The 21,137-nt window shown below is 38.3% G+C and overlaps 1 protein-coding gene and 1 long non-coding RNA gene across 6 annotated transcripts; one reads left to right on the forward strand and one right to left on the reverse strand.

Moving 5' to 3' along the window:
* Positions 1-2,646: 2,646 nt before the first annotated feature.
* On the reverse strand, positions 2,647-19,967 carry LOC306999020 (sterile alpha motif domain-containing protein 3-like). 5 transcript variants are annotated; one of them, XM_079613416.1, is made up of 12 exons: positions 18,756-18,827; positions 18,592-18,631; positions 17,113-17,215; positions 14,370-14,520; positions 5,193-5,408; positions 5,021-5,108; positions 4,741-4,908; positions 4,616-4,672; positions 4,332-4,529; positions 4,068-4,242; positions 3,878-3,957; positions 2,647-3,536 (listed from the first exon to the last, which is right to left on the reverse strand). In XM_079613416.1, the coding sequence occupies exons 3-12, from the start codon at positions 17,201-17,203 to the stop codon at positions 3,258-3,260; spliced, it is 1,503 nt and encodes a 500-aa protein (XP_079469542.1). In that variant the 5' UTR covers positions 17,204-17,215; positions 18,592-18,631; positions 18,756-18,827; the 3' UTR covers positions 2,647-3,257. The 5 variants fall into 5 exon arrangements, with proteins under 5 accessions (XP_079469542.1, XP_079469543.1, XP_079469541.1 ...); XM_079613417.1 differs by having other exon boundaries at positions 4,756-4,908; positions 18,592-19,967; XM_079613415.1 differs by having other exon boundaries at positions 18,592-19,967.
* LOC306999021 lies at positions 5,419-15,055 on the forward strand. The gene is made up of 3 exons (XR_013797700.1): positions 5,419-5,689; positions 13,405-13,475; positions 14,929-15,055. It is a non-coding gene; the product is annotated as an uncharacterized lncRNA (long non-coding RNA).
* Positions 19,968-21,137: the final 1,170 nt, after the last annotated feature.

A 21,137-nucleotide genomic window follows, 5' to 3' on the forward strand; every position in this document is an offset into this window, starting at 1 on the left:
ATTTATTAAAAACGTGTTAAACACTTTATTATGTCACATTGAAAATGAAAACGTGATTAAATAACACAACTCACATGAGTTGTGCTGTGTTGCAATACATTAGATTTACGACATTCAAGTTTATGCTCCTAACTGAGCATAATGTACAATACAAAGACAATATTACTATAAGCATTTATATTAAATTAACTTAATTAAAATTATTTTATAAGTCTAAGAAGATGCAGTATTACATAAAGAATTGTTCTCTTTTCCCATTTTAATCTTTTGTACAAAATAAAACATAATTTGAAACAATTTGATATTATATTTCAGCCAATAGCAAAATGTTGATTTCAGATCAGACAAAAATCCAGGAGGAAAATGCTCAACCAGAATTAAAGGAGAACTCCGGTCAATTTTAACATTGAGCTCAATTTTTAGTAAATTTGGAGTGCTGTCAATACAGAGAACAACGACAAAAATCGGTGTTGCCTACACCGTGTTATCCTATTTTTAAAATTTGCACCCTATTGACTTGAATGGGGCAAGTTTTAAACCTGCTTTTATCCTCTTAACATCTTTGATGTGTCATTACAAGTGCCCAGCCATGTGAGTGATTCCTTCAGAGTGAACACGAGTGAATCTGACTGCAGTAGATGTGAAAGATATGAATAAAAATGATGTTATATCAGCCAGCGCACATACCTGTATTTAGTTCCTGTTTTCGGTCGAAGTCCAAAGTAGTCGATTGTCGAGTTCACGCGCGTGATCATAGTAACTAAACCTATGCGCGTGAACTCGACAATCGACTACTTTGGACTTCGACCGAAAACAGGAACTAAATACAGGTATGTGCGCTGGCTGATATAACATCATTTTTATTCATATATTTCACATCTACTGCAGTCAGATTCACTCGTGTTCACTCTGAAGGAATCACTCAACATGGCTGGGCACTTGTAATGACACATCAAGGATGATAAGACTAAGAACTGGTTAAGTTTAAAACTTGCCCCATTCAAGTCAATAGGGTGTAAATTTTAAAAATAGGATAACACAGTGTAGGCAACACCGATTTTTGTCGTTGTTCTCTGTATTGACAGCACTCCAAATTTACTAAAAATTTAGCTCAATGTTAAAATTGACCGGAGTTCTCCTTTAACATTACTGGAGTTCACTGGCATAATCACACACCTTGTATAATTGCAAAGAAGCCCTGCAATCACAATATTAAAAGAACAAGAATAATACCCTCTTCAAGATTGAACTCTATCCAGACTTTTTGGCTTAATTCAACTGGAGTCTGGAACAAAAACGAGAAGAATAATTCCTTGAACCGTCATAGAGAGCAGAGTCAAAATTAGTTTTTATAAATAAATAAATTATAATTGTGTGAGTTACATATCAACATGTTGAAAGTGTTCCTGAGATAATTACCTGGGCTTCATGACACTATAAGCATATTATGTCCAGGGAAATGGATATATAATGGCGTCAGAGCTGGCTGTACAAGCAAGAGATCTAAGTACATAAAATCAGCAGAATAAAATTGGTATATTGACTACACAAGGACACAATATGATACAGTAATATGAGACGTTTACATTCTTACGTCTTCTTACGCGCGCTCATAAGTCTGCTCATCCAATGAAACTGAATGCCCCTGCCCATGTTAACATAGGCGCGCGTGGTTTCTGAGCTTGCCAATAAAATTTTGTTAAACTTCTTTGAAATTGAGTCAAATACGCAGAAACACACTACAAAAACAAATCGCTTTATTATGCATAACAGTGTAAACCACTGTGAAACATTCGTCTTTAATCAGTGATCCGTGAAAAATGACATGTGACGAATCTGTAGCCGTCTAACATCTGCTGTAATTCCAGGTAAAACTAACTGCGTGCACGCGCGTTTCCCCAGTTAACATGATCCCCAGTTGATCCGTAACACCGGATGATGAGCAGTGTGATACTTCAAAACTAAAACATCAACTCAAACTTAATGCAGCATCTTTATTTTTAAAGATGCACGCTATCCTTCATGTGTCAAACACAGCTACACAAGAAATAGTTGATCACTTGAATCAGATCTTTTCTTTATCTCAGCCATTGATCAAGGATGCAATTAATGATATATTGCAAAAACACAATGAAGTTGTCAGTGCTGTCATGGACTCGAATGTTGTATTTAGTGCAACCTCCAAAGGTGCAGAGTTGTCCTCTTATAAGCGAAGGAAGACATTTATAGAGCACAACTATCCAATGGTAATGCCAGTAGAGTACCATTTAGAAGAACCTGGGCATACCATCATGTTCCAATCCTTCAAATGAGTCAGGATCTGTTTAAAAACACAGATATCCTGAGCAAGATCAGAGAACAAAACACTGAGCCTGGTTATTATGTGTCATATTATGTGCGCTCTTTAAGATCGCTAAATTCGAGGCTTCTGGTCGTACCGAGGATAACTAAGTCCACTAAAGGAGGGCGGGCGTTTTCACATCTAGCTCCTAAACTCTGGAATAGCCTTCCTGATATTGTCCGAGGCTCAGACTCGCTCTCCCAGTTTAAAACTAGATTAAAGACGCATCTCTTTAGCCAAGCATTCACATAATGCATCTCATACCTTCACTCTAAGAAGAAAAGGTTCAAAAAGGAACCTTTTGAGGTTCCTGGAAATTGCAACTGTGGGGGAACCTTAAAGGTTCATTTTTGAACCTTTTTGAAAAGGTTCTAATTGGAACCTTAACTTAAAGGTGTATTAATGAACCGCATGGGTTCCATTTTGAACCTTTTTTGCGCTATCGGTATGTATGTATATATGTATGTATGTTTGTATTATTATTATTATTATTATTATTATACATTACAACTTTAATCCCATTTTACAACATAGATCACAGACACAACCTATTATTCTTCTTGAAATATGTATTTATTTCATATACAAATAAGGCATATACAAATTTTAACACAGGACAGAAAGTACAATTAAAGCTTATAGAATATTATATTTCATGAAAAAAACTAACAGAATGCAACTCAATATTCACAATAAATAGTATTAACCCATTAATGTATTTACATCATGTATTTACCCACCCATACACTCATACATTAGATTATTAATACATTAGACTCATATTATTATATTAGATATTTATATATTCAGAATATTTAGGGAAAAATATAATGTTCACAACAACCCATTACATTTACATCATGTATTTACACACACACACACACACACACATACACACACACACACACACACACATTCAGTCAAACAAAAAATTGGCCATTTTAATCACTGTGGGTGGTATTTTGGTTTCTGCGTTATGGCACATTAAAAACTTTTCAACAAATTTCAGGGTATTTTTCATCTTTGCAGCATACTCAATGTTAAAGATGAAGTGTATTGCCATCAGAACAGTAAGAGCCATGGTCAGATCATCCACTTCACAGACCTTCTCCCCTTCCATCAATATTTCTAGGAGAGACTCTTCAACCAAGGCACGTCCCTTTATGTACAGCACAGGGTTCGGTGTACGGGGTTCCTAAACAAAGAAAGGATAATGATATATAAGGTATAATGATATATAACAGTTAAAATACCATTTATGATTATAATTTTTTCACACATTTTCAAAAAGTAAAAAAAAAGAATTGGTCATTAAGAAATCTGTGACTTTGTAACATTATACCTGGTGAAATTTGCCGAATGTTGTTTTAGTCAGAATATAGTCATAAAACGAATTAATGTTTTGGTTTTAATAATACTATTACAAGTGGATTTCAGTGAGAAAAATTTTTGGTTTTGACGTCCTGCACCACTCTATAGTGGAACCTCCCACATTCAAAGAGATGGGGCATAAAAAAACAAATAATGGTACTGTACCTCATTGATAAGATATAGAGATCTTGGACTCTCCTTGAATAAAAGTGGAAGCAGCAGGACAGCAGCAGCCATTGAGAGACCTTAAATGTAAAAAAAAAAAAAATATGGGTATTATATGTTAGTGTTAATTGTGAATTGTATTTACTATCCATAAAAACAGATTAATTACATTTTCATTCATAAGCATTACCTTTGTGTGCCAAATCAATGTGGGTTTTTTTCGCTTCAGCCAACTCGGCACAAATATCCACTCCGACTTCTCTTCTGTGGCACTCATCAATAACTTTCTGTGCCACCAAGGCAAGATTATTCAGAATGTTCTTTTCAATGTTTGCATCAAGTATGCTTTCAAACTCCAAAACAAGCTATTAAGGAAAAAAATATTAACCAAAATGTTAAAATGTGCAAATGTTAATTGCTTTGAAGTCATAATTTGGAATATAATTCTACTCACAATTGCAGGGATTTTAAGGGCTGGATAACGTGAAAGTGTTTCTTTTGTGGAGTGATATTTCATATAGTCTGTCCTCTCATTCCTGGTCCGTGCCATGCAGTCTTGTAAAAGACGGATATTCGGTGTCCTCTTCATGCATTCCGTTCTCATTTTCTCCACGTGGATCCCTATGCTGTGTGCATCTTCTCCTGATTCACTCTTTCCACAAAAAACATACTTATAGGTATGCTATTATTAAATAACACACCGGTTCTTAAATCCTGAAGATTATTTGTGACTCTTACCTCTTCAGACCTTTGTCTCTTTTGGTGCATGTCTTGGACAACAGATAGATCCTCAGTCTAAAAAAATAAAATAAAGTCATTCATTACTGTAAATATCCATTAAGGTGTTGTATCATTTGGCATACCTCTTTATTAGTTACATTTTTGGTGATACATGTCTGTTGGGTGCTCTGAGAAATCATCTGGTTTTTTGCTTTCCCGAATCTGCTGCGAACTTTATTTATCTCCTCAATGTCAACCAAGGGTGATCTTTCTTTCTTGAATTTGTTCTTTAGAATCTCATGCCATGACTCCTTAAATTTAAAAATAACACTATTAATTAAACATGTATAAACTTCAAGATAACAATATGAAAGAATTTTAAAGGGTTTATGAAATTGAAAAACTCTTTTGTCATGTTCTTACATATCCCTTTCCTGTCCGGTCTCTCAAGAATTGGTATTTAGTAACAAGGGCTGAACACACCCTGTTGTACTGTTCACTTGTTGGATACCTGGGGAAAAAAAGAGAGAGAGAATAAAAATTGTCCTCCAAATTGTGCTCTAAATTTATGCTATTAATTATGCTATATAATTACCACGTATATGAGGACATCTGATCAAACAGCGTCTGAATTATTTTCGATCTCCATTTGCTCCGTCCTGTTGAAGAACAAAAATCACTGCTCTCCTCATCAAGTTTTTTTTGAATGGCCAAAGGGAATTTTGGCAGCTGATAATATGCTGGCCACACTGTTTGAGCAATGTTCTGTGAGATTGTTGCGATTGACCCATGTGAAATTCCAAACGAAGTCCTATAGAAAAAGATTTGAAATAAGTGTTATTTTGTATGTTTGTCACAACTCACAACACAGGAGACAATTTATTATTTATTTTTAGAAAGGAGACTCTGATAGGCTATTACATGTATGAGCGCGGCTGTATTTCCTTTGAGTCGTCAGTAGGTGGCACTGTGTGTTGCGTATGATACAATGCGTGTGCGTCATTTTGCCTCAGTCATTTTGAGAGACGTGTAGCGAGCAGTGTGAGAGAGATGCACACTCTCGTGAAATTGAGGATTTGAGTTCATCCATGGGTAAATATTTTGTGAATGTATTTTTGTTTAATACCATTTGTGAATGCATATTTTGTTGTGTTATTTCGGAGAACTGTCATATTTTGGAAAGTTATGTCGTGTGTAATGTCCGCGATGATATGACGTCACACCATGCGGTGTAGGCCTGGTTATTTAACATTATGCCAAATGTTATACACTTACTGTTCCGCCCTTCGGCGTTTAGTTCGTTTCCTAGTCGGACCCGTTTTAGTGACGGACCTAGTGTTCGTGCCGAGCAACAGCGCTGAAATCACCCACGAGTCTGCGTCATTACAGAGTTTGGTCAAATCTTTGTCTGTAAGTAATTTTTCGTCAGAATTGTGGTTATGAATGATGTATATGTTTACATTAAGTAATGTGTGTTATTACGTTCGTGACTCTATCAGTTTCATCGCATATGCTCAAGATTGAAGCCTTTTGTTTTCTGACTCACTAATTTATCTGCTCAGCAACGAGCCTCGGCGCTTCGCCTTAGTTTAATAAATTGATTTATTTACTTCTGTTGATTCATATAGATTAGACATGTGACAGTCTAGCAGATAGTTTGGTGTTACTGAGGATGTTTGTTTTAATTTCTATGCAGTAAGAACATCTGTAGTTTATTGTGTAAAGTGTTGACATAGAGAATAGCATACTGTTTAAACTTACTGAGTTACTGGGTAACTTTATATTTGATTGTGTAAAAAGACGTTACACTTTTGTAATGTTTATTTTCTGTTTACTCTTTCAGTCTTACAGACTTAAATGGGGAAAAACTTGAGAAATAAAACTGAGGAAGAAAAGAGAACAAAAGATAAAACATCAATCCTCAACAAGACTTCTGGAGTTTCTCTTCATTGCTGTTAACTATCTGTCTAGCTGTACAAATCAGACGTCGTACATGCGAGGGCAGAATAGTAAGAAGACAGTAATACGCCAAGTTCGACACGAAGCAGTTCAACACTCAACACTGATTCAGCGTTGCTGACCCTTCGTCATCCAAGCAACCAGGATGGATAAACGGAGTAACAACGAAGAAATGTGTCAGTCCTTGGTGACTAGATCCATCGCCCAATCAAGTAGAAAATCATCAACAACAAGCTCTGCTGCACTCAGAGCTCGAGCCAGAGCCGAAGCTGCCCGTATGCAGGTTTCATTCGCTCAGAAAGAAGCAGAGATGATGGTCGAAGAAGCATCATTAAAGGCAAAAATGCACATTCTGAAGATCGAAAAGGAGGCAGCTACAGCCACTGCAGAAGAAGCAGTGTTTGTGGATGCTATGGAAAATGCAGACATAGATTCTCGTCATGACATTGACTTACCACTCTCACCATCCAATGCTGAGCAACGGACAAGTGAGTACGTTTTGCAACACAGCAGTAGTGCATCAGAACCCATACCTATGCACACATCTTCACAACCTGCAGTAGAGACAGTCAAACAAGAAATGAGTAATCTCAGAATCGACAATGAAGATACTCACCTACAAATAACTCCTAAAAGTGTGAAATCTCAACCATCAGTGAGCACCACACAACATATTCCTGGAAATGTTCCTTCCGTGCAGACACAGAAAAAGAGACATTTTTATCCATGTGTAGATGCAACTTACCTGAGACAGCCTACTCAGCAGAGGTGGGACTCTGACAACTCTGTAAAGCATACAGCAACCATGCCAGATGTCGCAAAATACCTAATGAGAAGAGAAGTGGTTACATCTGGTTTAATGGAGTTCGATGACCACCCGGAAAGCTATTGGGCGTGGAAAACTTCCTTTCAAAGCGTCATTGAGGAACTCACCTTAACTCCAAGAGAAGAGTTAGACCTCCTGATTAAATGGCTCGGGCCAGCGTCTAAAGAACAAGCAAAAAGAATCCGAGCCATACACAGCCACAACTCAGCGGCAGGGCTAAACATGGTTTGGCAAAGACTAGAGGAGACCTATGGAACCCCAGAGGCAGTTGAACATGCACTCCTGAAGAGGATAGAGGAATTTCCCAGAATCACAAGCAGAGACAATGCGAGATTAAGAGAGCTTGGAGACCTTTTGCTTGAACTCGAATATGCAAAAGAAGGAGGATACCTCCCTGGTCTAGCTTATCTTGATACGTCACGTGGAGTGAACTCCATTTTAGAAAAGCTCCCATTTAGTCTCCAAGAAAAGTGGATTTCCCAAGGGTCAAAGTACAAAGAAAACTATCATGTCTCATATCCACCTTTCGCCTTCTTTTCACAATTCATTCGTTCTGAAGCCAAAACCAGAAACGACCCTAGCTTTATGATATCTCAAGCTCTCTACTCCGGTCCAACAAAGTCAGAGAGACCCACAAAATACAACAACAAAGTACCAGTGTCTGTGAGGAAGACTGGCGTGTTTCCTGAAGCCAAAGCAGCTCCTAACGGTTCTGTTGAAAAAGGAGCTACGGATCCAGATCGGCTATGCCCCTTGCATAACAAACCTCACGCACTCAGAAAATGCCGTACCTTCCGCAGCAAGCCAATAGAAGAGCGTAAAACCTACCTCAGGGAGAAGAACATCTGCTTCAGGTGCTGTGGTTCGACCAAACATAGAGCAAAAGAGTGTGATAAAGAAATAGTATGCAGAGAATGTGGTAGCAAGACTCACACATCAGCTTTACATCCTGGTCCAGCACCCTGGTTCTCAGAAGTTCCAGCAGATCAAGGCGAGGAGGAGGAGACCCAAAAGACTCCTCCTGGAACTCTCCCTGAAGTAACGTCAAAATGTACAGAGGTTTGTGGGGGAAACACCAATGCCAAATCCTGCTGTAAAATATGTTTGGTTAAAGTCTACCCAGAAGATCATCCAGGAAAAGTAATTCAGACCTATGCAGTGTTAGATGACCAGAGCAATCGCTCACTTGCTCGCCCTGAGTTCTTCAACCACTTTGGCCTCTATGAAAAAGCGTCTCCCTATACATTAAAGACTTGCTCTGGTGTTATGGAAACCTCAGGGAGGAGAGCAACAAACTTTGTGGTGGAATCCTATGATGGAAAGATCAAGATCAAGCTTCCGACTCTCATCGAGTGTGAAATGATTCCAGACGACCGAACCGAAATCCCCACACCCGAAATTGCTCGCTATTTCCCCCATCTGAGACATGTAGCAGATAAGATACCACCACTCAATGAAAATGCTCAGATCCTTATCCTGCTAGGAAGAGACATTTTGCAAGTGCATAAAGTTAGGCAGCAGTATAACGGAGACCATGAAGACCCCTACGCTCAACGTCTTGATCTAGGGTGGGTTATCGTAGGAGATGTTTGTCTAGACCGGGCTCACAAACCACCGAATGTCAGAGTGTACAAGACACACACACTGCCTAATGGACGGACATCCATGTTAAGTCCCTGTCCTAACAAAATTCAAGTGAAAGAGACACTTAACAGAAAAAACACTCACCAACCAAGAAGTCTGGACTGCGCATTCCAAGGTGAGGAGACAGAAAAACTTGGAGCCACAGTCTTCGACAGCCATCCTGATGATGAAAAAGTAGCTCTGTCAGTAGATGATCAAACATTCCTGGACATCATGGACAAAGAGGTTTATGTGGATCAGGCGAACAGCTGGGTAGCACCGCTGCCGTTCTGCAAACCCCGCCGTCGTCTTCCAAACAACAAAGAGATGGCTCTGCGACGACTCGTATCTCTCAGACGAACGCTAGACAGACGCACAGACATGAGAGAACACTTCCTGGAGTTCATGGAAAAGGTATTTGAGAATGACCACGCAGAACTAGCACCCGAACTCGAGGAACATCAAGAAAGGTGGTACTTGCCTCTGTTCGGGGTCTATCATCCTCAAAAACCAAATCAAATAAGAGTTGTTTTTGATTCAAGCGCCAAACATGACGGTGTGTCGCTGAATGACGTGCTGCTCAGTGGGCCAGACTTAAACAATGCCCTGCTGGGTGTCTTAATCCGCTTCAGGAAAGAGAACATCGCAGTCACCGCTGATATTCAGCAGATGTTCTACGCGTTTGTTGTTCGAGAGGATCATCGTGATTATTTGCGGTTCCTTTGGTACAAGGATAACGACTTGAACAATAACATCACTGAATACCGAATGAAGGTGCACATATTTGGCAACAGCCCCTCACCATCAGTTGCCATTTATGGTCTAAGGAGAGCTGCACAAGAGCATCAGGATGAGTACGGCACAGACAGCAAGGAGTTCGTCATGAGGAACTTCTACGTGGACGACGGATTGATGTCGGTTCCGACAGAAGAGGAAGCTATTGATCTTCTACAGAGGACTCAAAAAATGTTAGCAGCATCGAACTTAAAACTCCACAAAATCGCTTCCAATAGCAGCAAAGTCATGACAGCATTTGCCCCTGAGGACCTTGCAAAAGACTTAAAAGACCTCGACTTTAGTGCAGATCCTCTCCCACTTCAGCGGAGCCTTGGACTGATATGGAATCTGGAGAGTGACAGTTTCGGTTTCCAAGTATCCCACGAAGAGAAACCGTTCACAAAAAGAGGCATCTTGTCAACAGTTCAGAGCCTCTATGATCCATTGGGCTTCGTGGCTCCCATCACTGTTCAAGGAAAAGCTCTCGTCAGAGAACTGTCGTCCAAAGAATATGATTGGGATGATCCTCTCCCATCAGACAAGCAAGTGTCATGGAAGTTGTGGAAAGAGTCTCTTCTGGAACTAGAGAAGCTACACATTAAGAGAAGGTATGTGCCTATCCCTCTTGTCTCATCTCAAAGTCGAGAACTCTGTTTATTCTCTGATGCTTCCACTCAGGCTATCGCTGCAGTAGCCTACCTGCGTGTCACCAATGATGAAAACCAGTGCCACTTAGGATTCATTATGGGCAAAGCGAAGTTGGCGCCGCATCCAGCCCATACAGTTCCACGTTTAGAGTTGTGTGCCGCTGTCCTGGCAGCCGAAATGGCGGACACAATCTGCTGTGAGATGGACATTGAGATGCATGCCGTGAGATTTTTTACTGATAGCAGGATTGTTCTCGGGTACATCCATAACACCTCCAGAAGATTTCATGTGTATGTTGCCAACCGAGTCAATCGCATCAGGAAATCGAGTCATTCACAACAATGGCAGTATGTTGCCACTGAACTGAATCCAGCGGATCACGCCACCAGACCTACATCTGTAGACATCCTCAGAGCCTCGAACTGGTTCTCAGGCCCTGAATTCTTGAAAAGCAACAGTGAGCCTCCACAAAGCGAGAGCTTTGATCTTGTTGACCCAGAAATTGATGTTGAAGTTCGAGCCCAAGTTGCTGTCAACTACACCAAAGCTACAGAAGGTCAGTTCAGCTCAGCACGCTTTGAACGATTTTCTAGCTGGACGAGACTACTGCAAGCCATCACAAAACTTATTCAAGTAACAAGAACATACTCCAAGACTCAAAAAGTGGACGCAGTTGATGCACGTTGCCAAGCTAAAACAGTCATCATTCGTTGTGTCCAGCAAGAGTTCTATGGAGAAGAGTTAAAATGTTTGGGAGATGGGATTCAGCTCTCAAAAAAGAGTCCACTGAGAAAGTTAAATCCCTTCATCGATGAGGATGGACTCCTTCGGATTGGAGGACGCCTTACCATCGCTGACTTACCCAGAGACGAGAGACATCCTGTCATACTGCCCAAATCTCACATCGCAACTCTAATAGTGAGACATTACCATGAGGCTGTTTTCCATCAAGGTCGTCATTTTACTGAAGGTGCCGTCCGGTCAGCAGGAATGTGGATAGTGGGAGGTAAACGGCTGGTGTCAAGTGTCATCTATAACTGTGTGACCTGCAAAAAACTGAGAGGGAGGTTAATGGAGCAGAAAATGGCACCACTACCAGCTGACAGACTCACCTCAGAACCCCCTTTTACCCATGTCGGTCTGGACGTTTTCGGACCATGGAGCATTGTCACTCGGCGCACTCGTGGAGGTAGTGCGGAAAGTAAGCGATGGGCAGTGTTATTCACATGCATGAGCACAAGAGCGACACACATCGAAGTGTTAGAATCCATGTCCACTTCAAGTTTTATAAACGCTTTACGACGATTCTTTGCTATCCGTGGGTCATCCAAACAGCTTCGCTCTGACAGAGGCACAAACTTTATTGGAGCGTGCAAAGAGTTAAAATTCAACACCAGTGATCCAGAACTGACAAGTTTCCTTGACAAGCAGGGATGCTCGTGGACTTTCAACTCCCCCCATTCATCCCATATGGGAGGTTGTTGGGAAAGACTGATAGGAGTAGCACGTCGCATTCTGGAAGGGATGTTACTGCGGTCTGACACGAAACACCTCACACATGAAGTGTTGACGACACTGATGGCAGAAGTCATGGCCATTCTTAATGCAAGGCCATTGATTCCAGTGTCAACTGACCCTGGCAATCCTTCAATATTGACACCTGCAATGATTCTCACTCAAAAGATAACTCCAGTGACAGCGCCTCCAGGTGACTTTGATCATAAGGATCTTCACAAAAATCAGTGGAAACAAGTGCAATGTCTGGCAGAGAGCTTCTGGAAACGTTGGAGACAGGAGTATCTGGTGACTCTCCAGAAACGTCACAAGTGGACTGATGACAAGCCAAACATACAAGTAGATGATGTAGTTCTGATGAAAGACAGTCAGACTAAACGGAACGACTGGCCAATTGGACTTGTGGTAAAGACATTGCCTAGCAAAGACAACAAAGTCCGCAAGGTTGAAGTTAAAGTTGTGAGGCAAGGAACAACAAAAACTTACATCAGACCCATCTCAGAGCTTGTTTTTCTTATGTCTAAGGACTCATAAAGTGATGGACAGTCTGATACGTAATAATACTGTTCATAAATGTAATTAGTGATTGATTGTATATTTGTTTGGTTGATTAAGAAGTAATTAAGATGTTGATAGTGGTAAAATAATATACCAGGCGAGGAGTGTTCCGCCCTTCGGCGTTTAGTTCGTTTCCTAGTCGGACCCGTTTTAGTGACGGACCTAGTGTTCGTGCCGAGCAACAGCGCTGAAATCACCCACGAGTCTGCGTCATTACAGAGTTTGGTCAAATCTTTGTCTGTAAGTAATTTTTCGTCAGAATTGTGGTTATGAATGATGTATATGTTTACATTAAGTAATGTGTGTTATTACGTTCGTGACTCTATCAGTTTCATCGCATATGCTCAAGATTGAAGCCTTTTGTTTTCTGACTCACTAATTTATCTGCTCAGCAACGAGCCTCGGCGCTTCGCCTTAGTTTAATAAATTGATTTATTTACTTCTGTTGATTCATATAGATTAGACATGTGACAGTCTAGCAGATAGTTTGGTGTTACTGAGGATGTTTGTTTTAATTTCTATGCAGTAAGAACATCTGTAGTTTATTGTGTAAAGTGTTGACATAGAGAATAGCATACTGTTTAAACTTACTGAGTTACTGGGTAACTTTATATTTGATTGTGTAAAAAGACGTTACACTTTTGTAATGTTTATTTTCTGTTTACTCTTTCAGTCTTACAGACTTAAATGGGGAAAAACTTGAGAAATAAAACTGAGGAAGAAAAGAGAACAAAAGATAAAACATCAATCCTCAACAAGACTTCTGGAGTTTCTCTTCATTGCTGTTAACTATCTGTCTAGCTGTACAAATCAGACGTCGTACATGCGAGGGCAGAATACTTACATTTTTCAAATGTTTCATGTTTCATGGGATTATAATTGTATGTGATTATTTACACAGTGTACAACATAATGTTGGGGATTTCAGCCCTTGTGAAGTGAATGTGGTGGTCTTTAGGTGCTGATTGTTATGTGAGTATTATTTTCTCTCAAATGAATGCAAGTGGGTAATATAAAAAAATGTACTTATGTTGTTTTGTTCTCTTTGTACAGTATTCCCTGCCGTATTGTCTTGTAACGTCGAATTGTTACAGTATTCTTTATTTTTGATTTTCTTTATTTTTGCAGTTTAAACTGGTTGTATTCTTGTACTACTGTGTTTAAGAGTATTGTGTTCATTATACACAAAAACACTTTTTGGATAAAAAGTGGACTGTGATACTTAAGCGTACAGTGTATCACAGAAATAATTGTACCCTGATTAATGTAGAGCAGTGAGGTGGTTTGAATTGTATCACTAGCTCTGTGAACCTCATTTATTGAATTTTGTTTTCTGCTCTTTTCTGTTTCTTTTGTGAACACTTAAAAACTTTTCTTATCAATTAAATTGATAAACTGCATTTGAAAATAGTTGTCACAGACTATCGGTATGGAGGTACATAAATACCCACCACTAGTATGCACAGAAGACTAGGGTTGAGTTTAGCTTAGCATTGGTGGATAAGTTATGGGGAATCAAAGACAACGCACTGTACCTTGTTCATGTGGAAACATAAGTTTTAAAGGGGCGCTGTGTTTAGTGTCATTAGCAGATATTTTTTTTATTATTGGATTATTTTGGATTATTTTGTAAATGAAAAATTTAACCAACCCTGCGGATTTAGCCACAAGAGGTGTCAAAGTTCAGTTATTGTTAAAGACTGGTGCATGGCATTTTTCCAAAATGTTTGTAATTGCAGATTTAAATAAATTGTGTACGATTTGCATTGGTAGTAATATATTATAAAACTCCTTTTCACAGTGGTTGGTTGTATTTGAAACTGTCTACATACTTTTGGACATAAAATATTGACGTAACATACTTACTCATGATTGGTGTGTGTGGTCTTAGAAGGCATCTCAGTCTTTAGGCTTTGACGTAATCTTATAAATTTAACTTGATCCTTCATTTTCGGAAATATCTTTGATATCATAGTTTCAGTTAGGTTCACAAAAGTGTCCCCATCAATTTCATTCTCTGTAAAAACAACAAGAGTCAATAGGCATTTGACATTTTTCACCAAACTGCATTAGGAGTTGTGTATAAATGCACATACACATATTAATGTTTAGTAATCCAATGCCTCAAGGGGATCAAAAGAGTTCCTTCCAGGTTTTTATATGTATCCAGTCCATGGAAAGCTAACTCTTTCCCTACTTCAAGGGCACACCAAGATGTTTCGGTAACCTTGTATGCATGGAGATGACTGTCAAATTTGAATGGAGTGAGTAATTTTCCAAACATGTACCACGAACCACTGTGTCCATATATTGATTTGATCTTGAGAAATAATGGAATCTCTTCAGTGTGTACAGTGTCAATCACTTTGCATTCTCCAGTTTTATAGGCTGTGTTGTTAACTGTGATGGAATTTGTTTTTTGTAGGACTTCATTTGACAGAGGTCTTCCAATCTGGGATTCCAGTGTGGCCAAAACTAAAGAAGGCAGGGTGTTTGATGGGACATCACAAGCTCCTGAGGCATGGCACACTTCATATCCAATGCTTTTCTTCTGAGCTTGCTCCCAGCATTGTCTTAGCTGATGCCTTCTAGCAAGTGATTTGGTGATGTTCTTGAAGTTACAAACAACAGTAGACACTTTCTTGAAATATTGATGTTTTGCCTCAAAGCGCATACAAGACAAATGAATTAATGGCCCATATGTCAGCATAAGTGAAGGATAGTGCACTAAAAAATGCATTTTTGGAATGACACCATCAGGGAAAAGCTCATGAAATGTTGCCAAAAACTCTGTAATTTTCTCCTCAAGATAGGGTATCCACGATCTTCTAACCACTGGGGCCATGATCAAATCTACCACTTCACACAGCAAGATGTAGCAGTTCCAATACATGTTTGGAGGTACATAAGATCCGATCATTAGTGGTAGTAGTCGAAACAATGTCCAGGTTTCTGAAGCTTTACCAGAGATTTGACCTCTGCTTCGCAACATTCTTTCCGTCAAGATTTGTGGCTTAGATGTTTTATCATTTACAGAATATGAAAAATTTTCAATTTCAAAGTTCAGCTGATCTAGGGTGAAGTGTTTATCCTTGATTAACTGATGAAGAATCCATCTGAGAGCATTAGGAATAACTCCCTGCAAGATATCATGCATCACATCAGGTGGAAACAAGTGAGTTATCACTGAAGGAGCATAGTTAAGAGATGAGAAACAGCACTCTCTCTGAACACCATAAATGGACCCATTTTCAGGATTTTCACAGACAGCCTGCAGGTGGTATCTGTAGTTAGCACGGTCTCTTAGAGTAAAGTCCTCTTCTTTGAATTTGGTAGTGATGTCTTCTTTTGTGGCCATGCAAAAACGGCATATTCTCCCATGTGAAAAATTTCTTTTCAGCCCAATCAAAGAGTGCGCTGAAAGATTGTCTGCTGAGATGGTGACTACTGTACCATAGAATTTTCTGCTTTCCCCATTACATGACAGAGTCACTCCCTCTGTCTCAAGAGATCTCACTTCTTCAATCAAAGGCTGAAACAGATTGTTATAGTTGGTAAGATCTTCTTCAATAAACCGATGTCTGATTAATGATGAAAGGTAAATATTCTCAAGTTTTGATGTATATTTCTTATCAATGTTTCCGAGTTTAAAATACACAGCTGTCAGTTTATGTTTTCCCCTTTTTGAGCCTAAAGGGTTAACGATCTCAAATTCATCAATGTAGAAATGTAGACGTACATTGGGTACGGAAGAAAGCTCACAACTTTTGAACTGGTCTCCATCAGTGTAGTCCTCCATAACATCCGGATGTTTGGGTGTTTTCTCTTGGTTAAGCATTGCCCACACATCCTCATTATGAGCAATCTTTCTCAGCAGAGCCTTGAGAGGTATGTACTGAAAATGTGCACCATGTCGCTCTGTTTGATCCAGCGGAATTTGTACAGGTGCAATGTATTCAAGTTCATCTTCACAATAGTGCTCAAGCATCCATTCACTACTGATCTGTCTAAGGCATTCATCAAACATATTTTGCTGATCAAGTAGTTCAGATAAATTGTCATCAGCATCAGTGTCAATTTGATGTTGTTGTTGAAGATGAAACCTTATAATCTCAGCATAATGAGTGGTGAACTCCTGAAAGATGACTCGCAGGTTCTCCACAATACTGAACTGAACTGTGGCTGCAATACAATGCTTCTCTCTTAATTTCAAAATGAAGAGACAAAGATTGCGCTTGAGGTTTGGCAGTAAATCTTCTGTTCTGAACTCTCTGCAGTTATTAATGTCCTCCACATTTGTGTTAGGCAACTCCTCTTCAAAACCATGAAAGTCCTCCGTAAGTTCCTCTGAGTTACAATGCTCATTATCACAAGCTTCCTCTTCTTCACTGACCAATGAAAGAAGGTCTCTATGTTTGCGATAAATATGTGATCTATAGGAACTGAAGGTTTTGTTGGTTTTGCAACAACCATTCAATCCGCATGTGAATTCAAATTTTGGTTCATTTTGATGGTAAAGGCCAATATGTCGAATCTGTTTAATTAGGGAGAATGTTTGTTTGCTGCATAGTGGACAGTTAAAGAGAGTGGGCATTTTTGTCAGATTAACCTTGAAATATAGGGATGAATTCCTGGAAACTGTTTGCAGTCAACCAATTAGCCACATCTTGGATTGTCCACTGAATCACCTCTGTGCTCATCCTTGTTTTAGTCTGTATACAGAAAAAAATTTACAATTACAGTTACAATTTAGAAAGCATTGTGTTATCACATACATTTTCTTAATATGGGGATAAACAATTAATCATGACTAATCTAATATGGGTAGAAGAATGTCAATGAGATATTTAGCAGTGGTTCTGACTGCAAGCCTATTATGTTTGTACTGATTTTATTCTCTTTTGAGCTGATGATACATTTTCTTTTTTTAACCCTTATGTACTGTTGCGGGATAATTTTACCCATTTTGATTGAGTTATCGGAAATATAAGTTAACCTATGTTTTTTTCTTACAATTTTGTGACATATTAATATTTCAGTACAAAAAAAAATATTTTGTCAGCCACATAATGGTAAGAATTAGCTATCATTTATTTTCAATCTATCTGGAATACAATTCAATTTTGTAAAGTTTCAACACGCTGATTAGTGTTGTTAAATGTGCATACAGAAATTTTATACGATCTTGTTGTCCGTGGCTCAATTTGACCCTCAGGTATTCAAAAGCAACCGTACAAACCCAAAATACAAAAGATTTCTTTGTCAGATCTCTAGTCCTGAAGTGCCAGTGTTTTGCGGAGTTTAACAACTTTTTATTTTCAAAGTTTGTGAAAATAAAAAGCTGTTTTACCTGTTAACTGTCTGTCTCACTTATTGAGCATTAACTTAAAAATGACCTACTTAAATTGTTACAAATCTTGAATACTTCAGAGCACACTCAAGTTTGGCATTGTATCACAAATGAAGAATATATATAGCTATTTATCTATTGCTCTAATTTCTTTTGAAAATCAGTCCCCAAATGAAAACTAAAGTCTAAAAGCTTTAAAATTATATAGGCCTATCATTTGTCAAGATTATCAGGTTAGACTAAGATATTAATGTTATAAATGTAGTTAGTTCACCCAAATATATGTTTGACCATTTGAGTAACTGATGACAGAATGTTCATTTTTGGGTGAACTATCCCTAAACATTTTGTAATACAACCAATTGTGTACATATATAACGTTATGCCGTTTTTTGTGTTCAAAGCGGTTATGGTTGTACTTTAGATGGCGCTATGGGGTGTTTTTCCTTAGGAATTGCGCAAAAATAACACTAGGGAGTTTGATTAAAATCTTTAATTTAGTTTTATATATTTCTTTATTTTAACTAGAAATTTAAATGAAACTGAATAACGTTAATTAGCTAGTAATGAGTTTAGTTAAGAACCACTTATGTAAATAATTTAAAAGATTGTAGCTTAGGCCTTATATCCAGCCAACTAATAAATTTTATTACTATATATTGTTATTAAAATAAAAATGAGGGGGTAGAGGTAAAAAAAATCAAACAAATATAAACCTCAAATTGTTCTTGTTCTTACCTTTTTTCTGTGTTCTGAATCAATCAAATTTGCGATTATACTGTCGATAGAAGAGTCACATAATGAGCTCAAAGTTAAAGCTTATTATGACACACAACACTCATATTATTATCACAGATATGAATAAGGTTTATAGTTATTTTTCTATTTTATTTTTGTCTTACCGAAGATATTTCCGTCGATCCTCCGACTAGTCCATCAGCTGACGTCACGCGAGTCGCGCATCAAAGTAACGGTTTAAACGGTTTTTTTTTGTTGTTGTTGCAGTGGCATTGAAGACCATTGAAGATTTCGTGATTTACGTTTACATGCAGACAAAAAACTTTCACAATTGAATTCACACAATGAAAATAACATGAGTTTAATATGAATCACATTTAGGCCACTTAAATTAAATTAGGCCTACTAATTAATTGTTATTAGTTAGTATTGGCAGAATTAAAGTGGCTAAACAATAATGAAAATGTTATTGAGGTTTATGTGTTCTGATTTGTGGAAACAAATACATTGTTACAATGTTCAAAACTTTTAATAATGATATAGGTATACATGTCATTAGCCTACTATTAATATGAAAAAAAGAAAAATGTAACAATGCAGGCCAATTTTTGTTTCCACAAATAGGTTAATCAGAATATTATTGTTATGCATAATAAAAATGATGATAATAATAATAATTATTATTGATATTATTACTTTTTGGATGAAATTTTTGCTAGAGGAATCCAAGAGGAATTAATTAATAGCCGGATGTTTCAATATAATGTAGTCTAATATCTCTATCTATATCTTTATAAGAAAATAAATATAGGCTATGTAAAATAAGAGCAAAGGTCTGTAGTTCACTTTGCAATTTACAAAAAAAAAAAATATTTTTTGATTAATGTTTACTGAATTAAATTTATTGTACGTACTGAAATAATTTATTGACTTCTCTGTACATTTTGCATTTATCACCCTGAAAGCAGGGGTGTTTCAGGGCTGTAGTTTTGCTTATAATTGTACAAAGTCTTTTTAAACTAACAGGTGAACAACAATTATGGAGCATATTTAATGATCAAGTGCTTTGAATGTGTAAAAATGTAAAAGTTACATTCTTGTATGTTCAGAGATTAATAGCAAAGCAAGGGCCTCCGCTAATAACAAAATTGTTATTTTTAACTTAAGGTTCAAAAAGGAACCTTGACAACAGGCCTGGTTCTTATATGAACCCTTCTGCCACAACAAAGGTTCTAAAATGAACTTACAACATGTGGCAAATAATCAGTGGATCATTGTAGAACCTATAGGTTCAACTTTGAACCTTTTTTATAGTTAGAAGTTCATATTTGCACTTTAAAGTTCTTTTTTGAACCCCAAAGGTTCAATCTCTTCTAAGAGTGTTTTATACTACAGTTAAAGGAACACTTCACCTCTGGAAAGATGAATGTGTATTTAAAATGGGTCATTTATGAAGAAGAAATGTGAAATTATTTTTGAATTTGGAGCCTTCTAGACTGAGAAAAGCCAGAAAATGTATTTTTGGCTTATGGGGATGAAAGACAACAACTCCCAGAATGCACTTGCTTCGCTGCCCTAGGAGGCCACGCCTACCGGTAAGAGATTGCAGTAAACAACAAGGCTATGCTACAAGTGAGTCTGCCCAGTATTTTGATGTCACCCAAAATGTCCAGGATTCAGCTTTTGCGTTCTTCAGTCGCCATTCCTCATGTTTACTGTGACGAGCAGGAACGAGACTGACGGCCGCGGAGAACGATGCGAGCCCGGTGGCGTGATTACTGATGAGTGGCGCCTGTGAGACGCATCGGTCTCGTATCTCTCACGGAGGAGCGGGAATTTTCCTAGCAATGTTAAAACGCACATCAAACGATCACTTGTTTAGCGTTCATGTAAACACTACATTCAGATTCACCAATCGGAATGAATTCAGTTAGATTGAAACAAAAGGTGTGCATGTAAACTATGAATGCGACTGCAGAAAGCAAAAGCCGAATGCCGGACAATTTGGACGATCTCGACGGCCGGACATGTCCGGGAAAAAGAGGATGGTCACCGCTACTACTCAGCTTTCTCCACAGAATAAGAAACTGTTAGCTTAGCTTCCAAATAAAGAATGGCTGACACTACATTCTGTGAGTGAGATCCCTCTATGGGCGGGTTGAAAACATGCGGAACAGCGCCTTCGACTGGATAAATGATGAGCTAGTGTTTGAAGTCTTACCCTTATTCAAAGAAATTTGACTTCCTGCTTTTTATGACGCAAAATGACGATTTTTGCGTCATAAAAAGCAGGAAGTGGAACACTTAAATCCTTATTTCTCCCATCTCAGGGGAAAATAAGGGAATAAACCATGACCATTCGAAAATGTGACTGGGTTTCTAAAGATACAAAGTCTAATGCAAATGGGTGAAGTGTTCCTTTAAATCAGATCAAATGCATTCATATTATGAACAGCAGCTACGCTAATTATTTCCCATCTGCCTTTTTTGTTGTTATCATGGGACGCCTGTCCCGAGATAACTCAAATAGAGTTCGTCAGCTCCAG

The sequence above is a fragment of the Phoxinus phoxinus genome (genome assembly GCF_949152265.1).
Source record: "Phoxinus phoxinus genome assembly, chromosome: 5".
Classification (NCBI taxonomy): domain Eukaryota; kingdom Metazoa; phylum Chordata; class Actinopteri; order Cypriniformes; family Leuciscidae; genus Phoxinus; species Phoxinus phoxinus.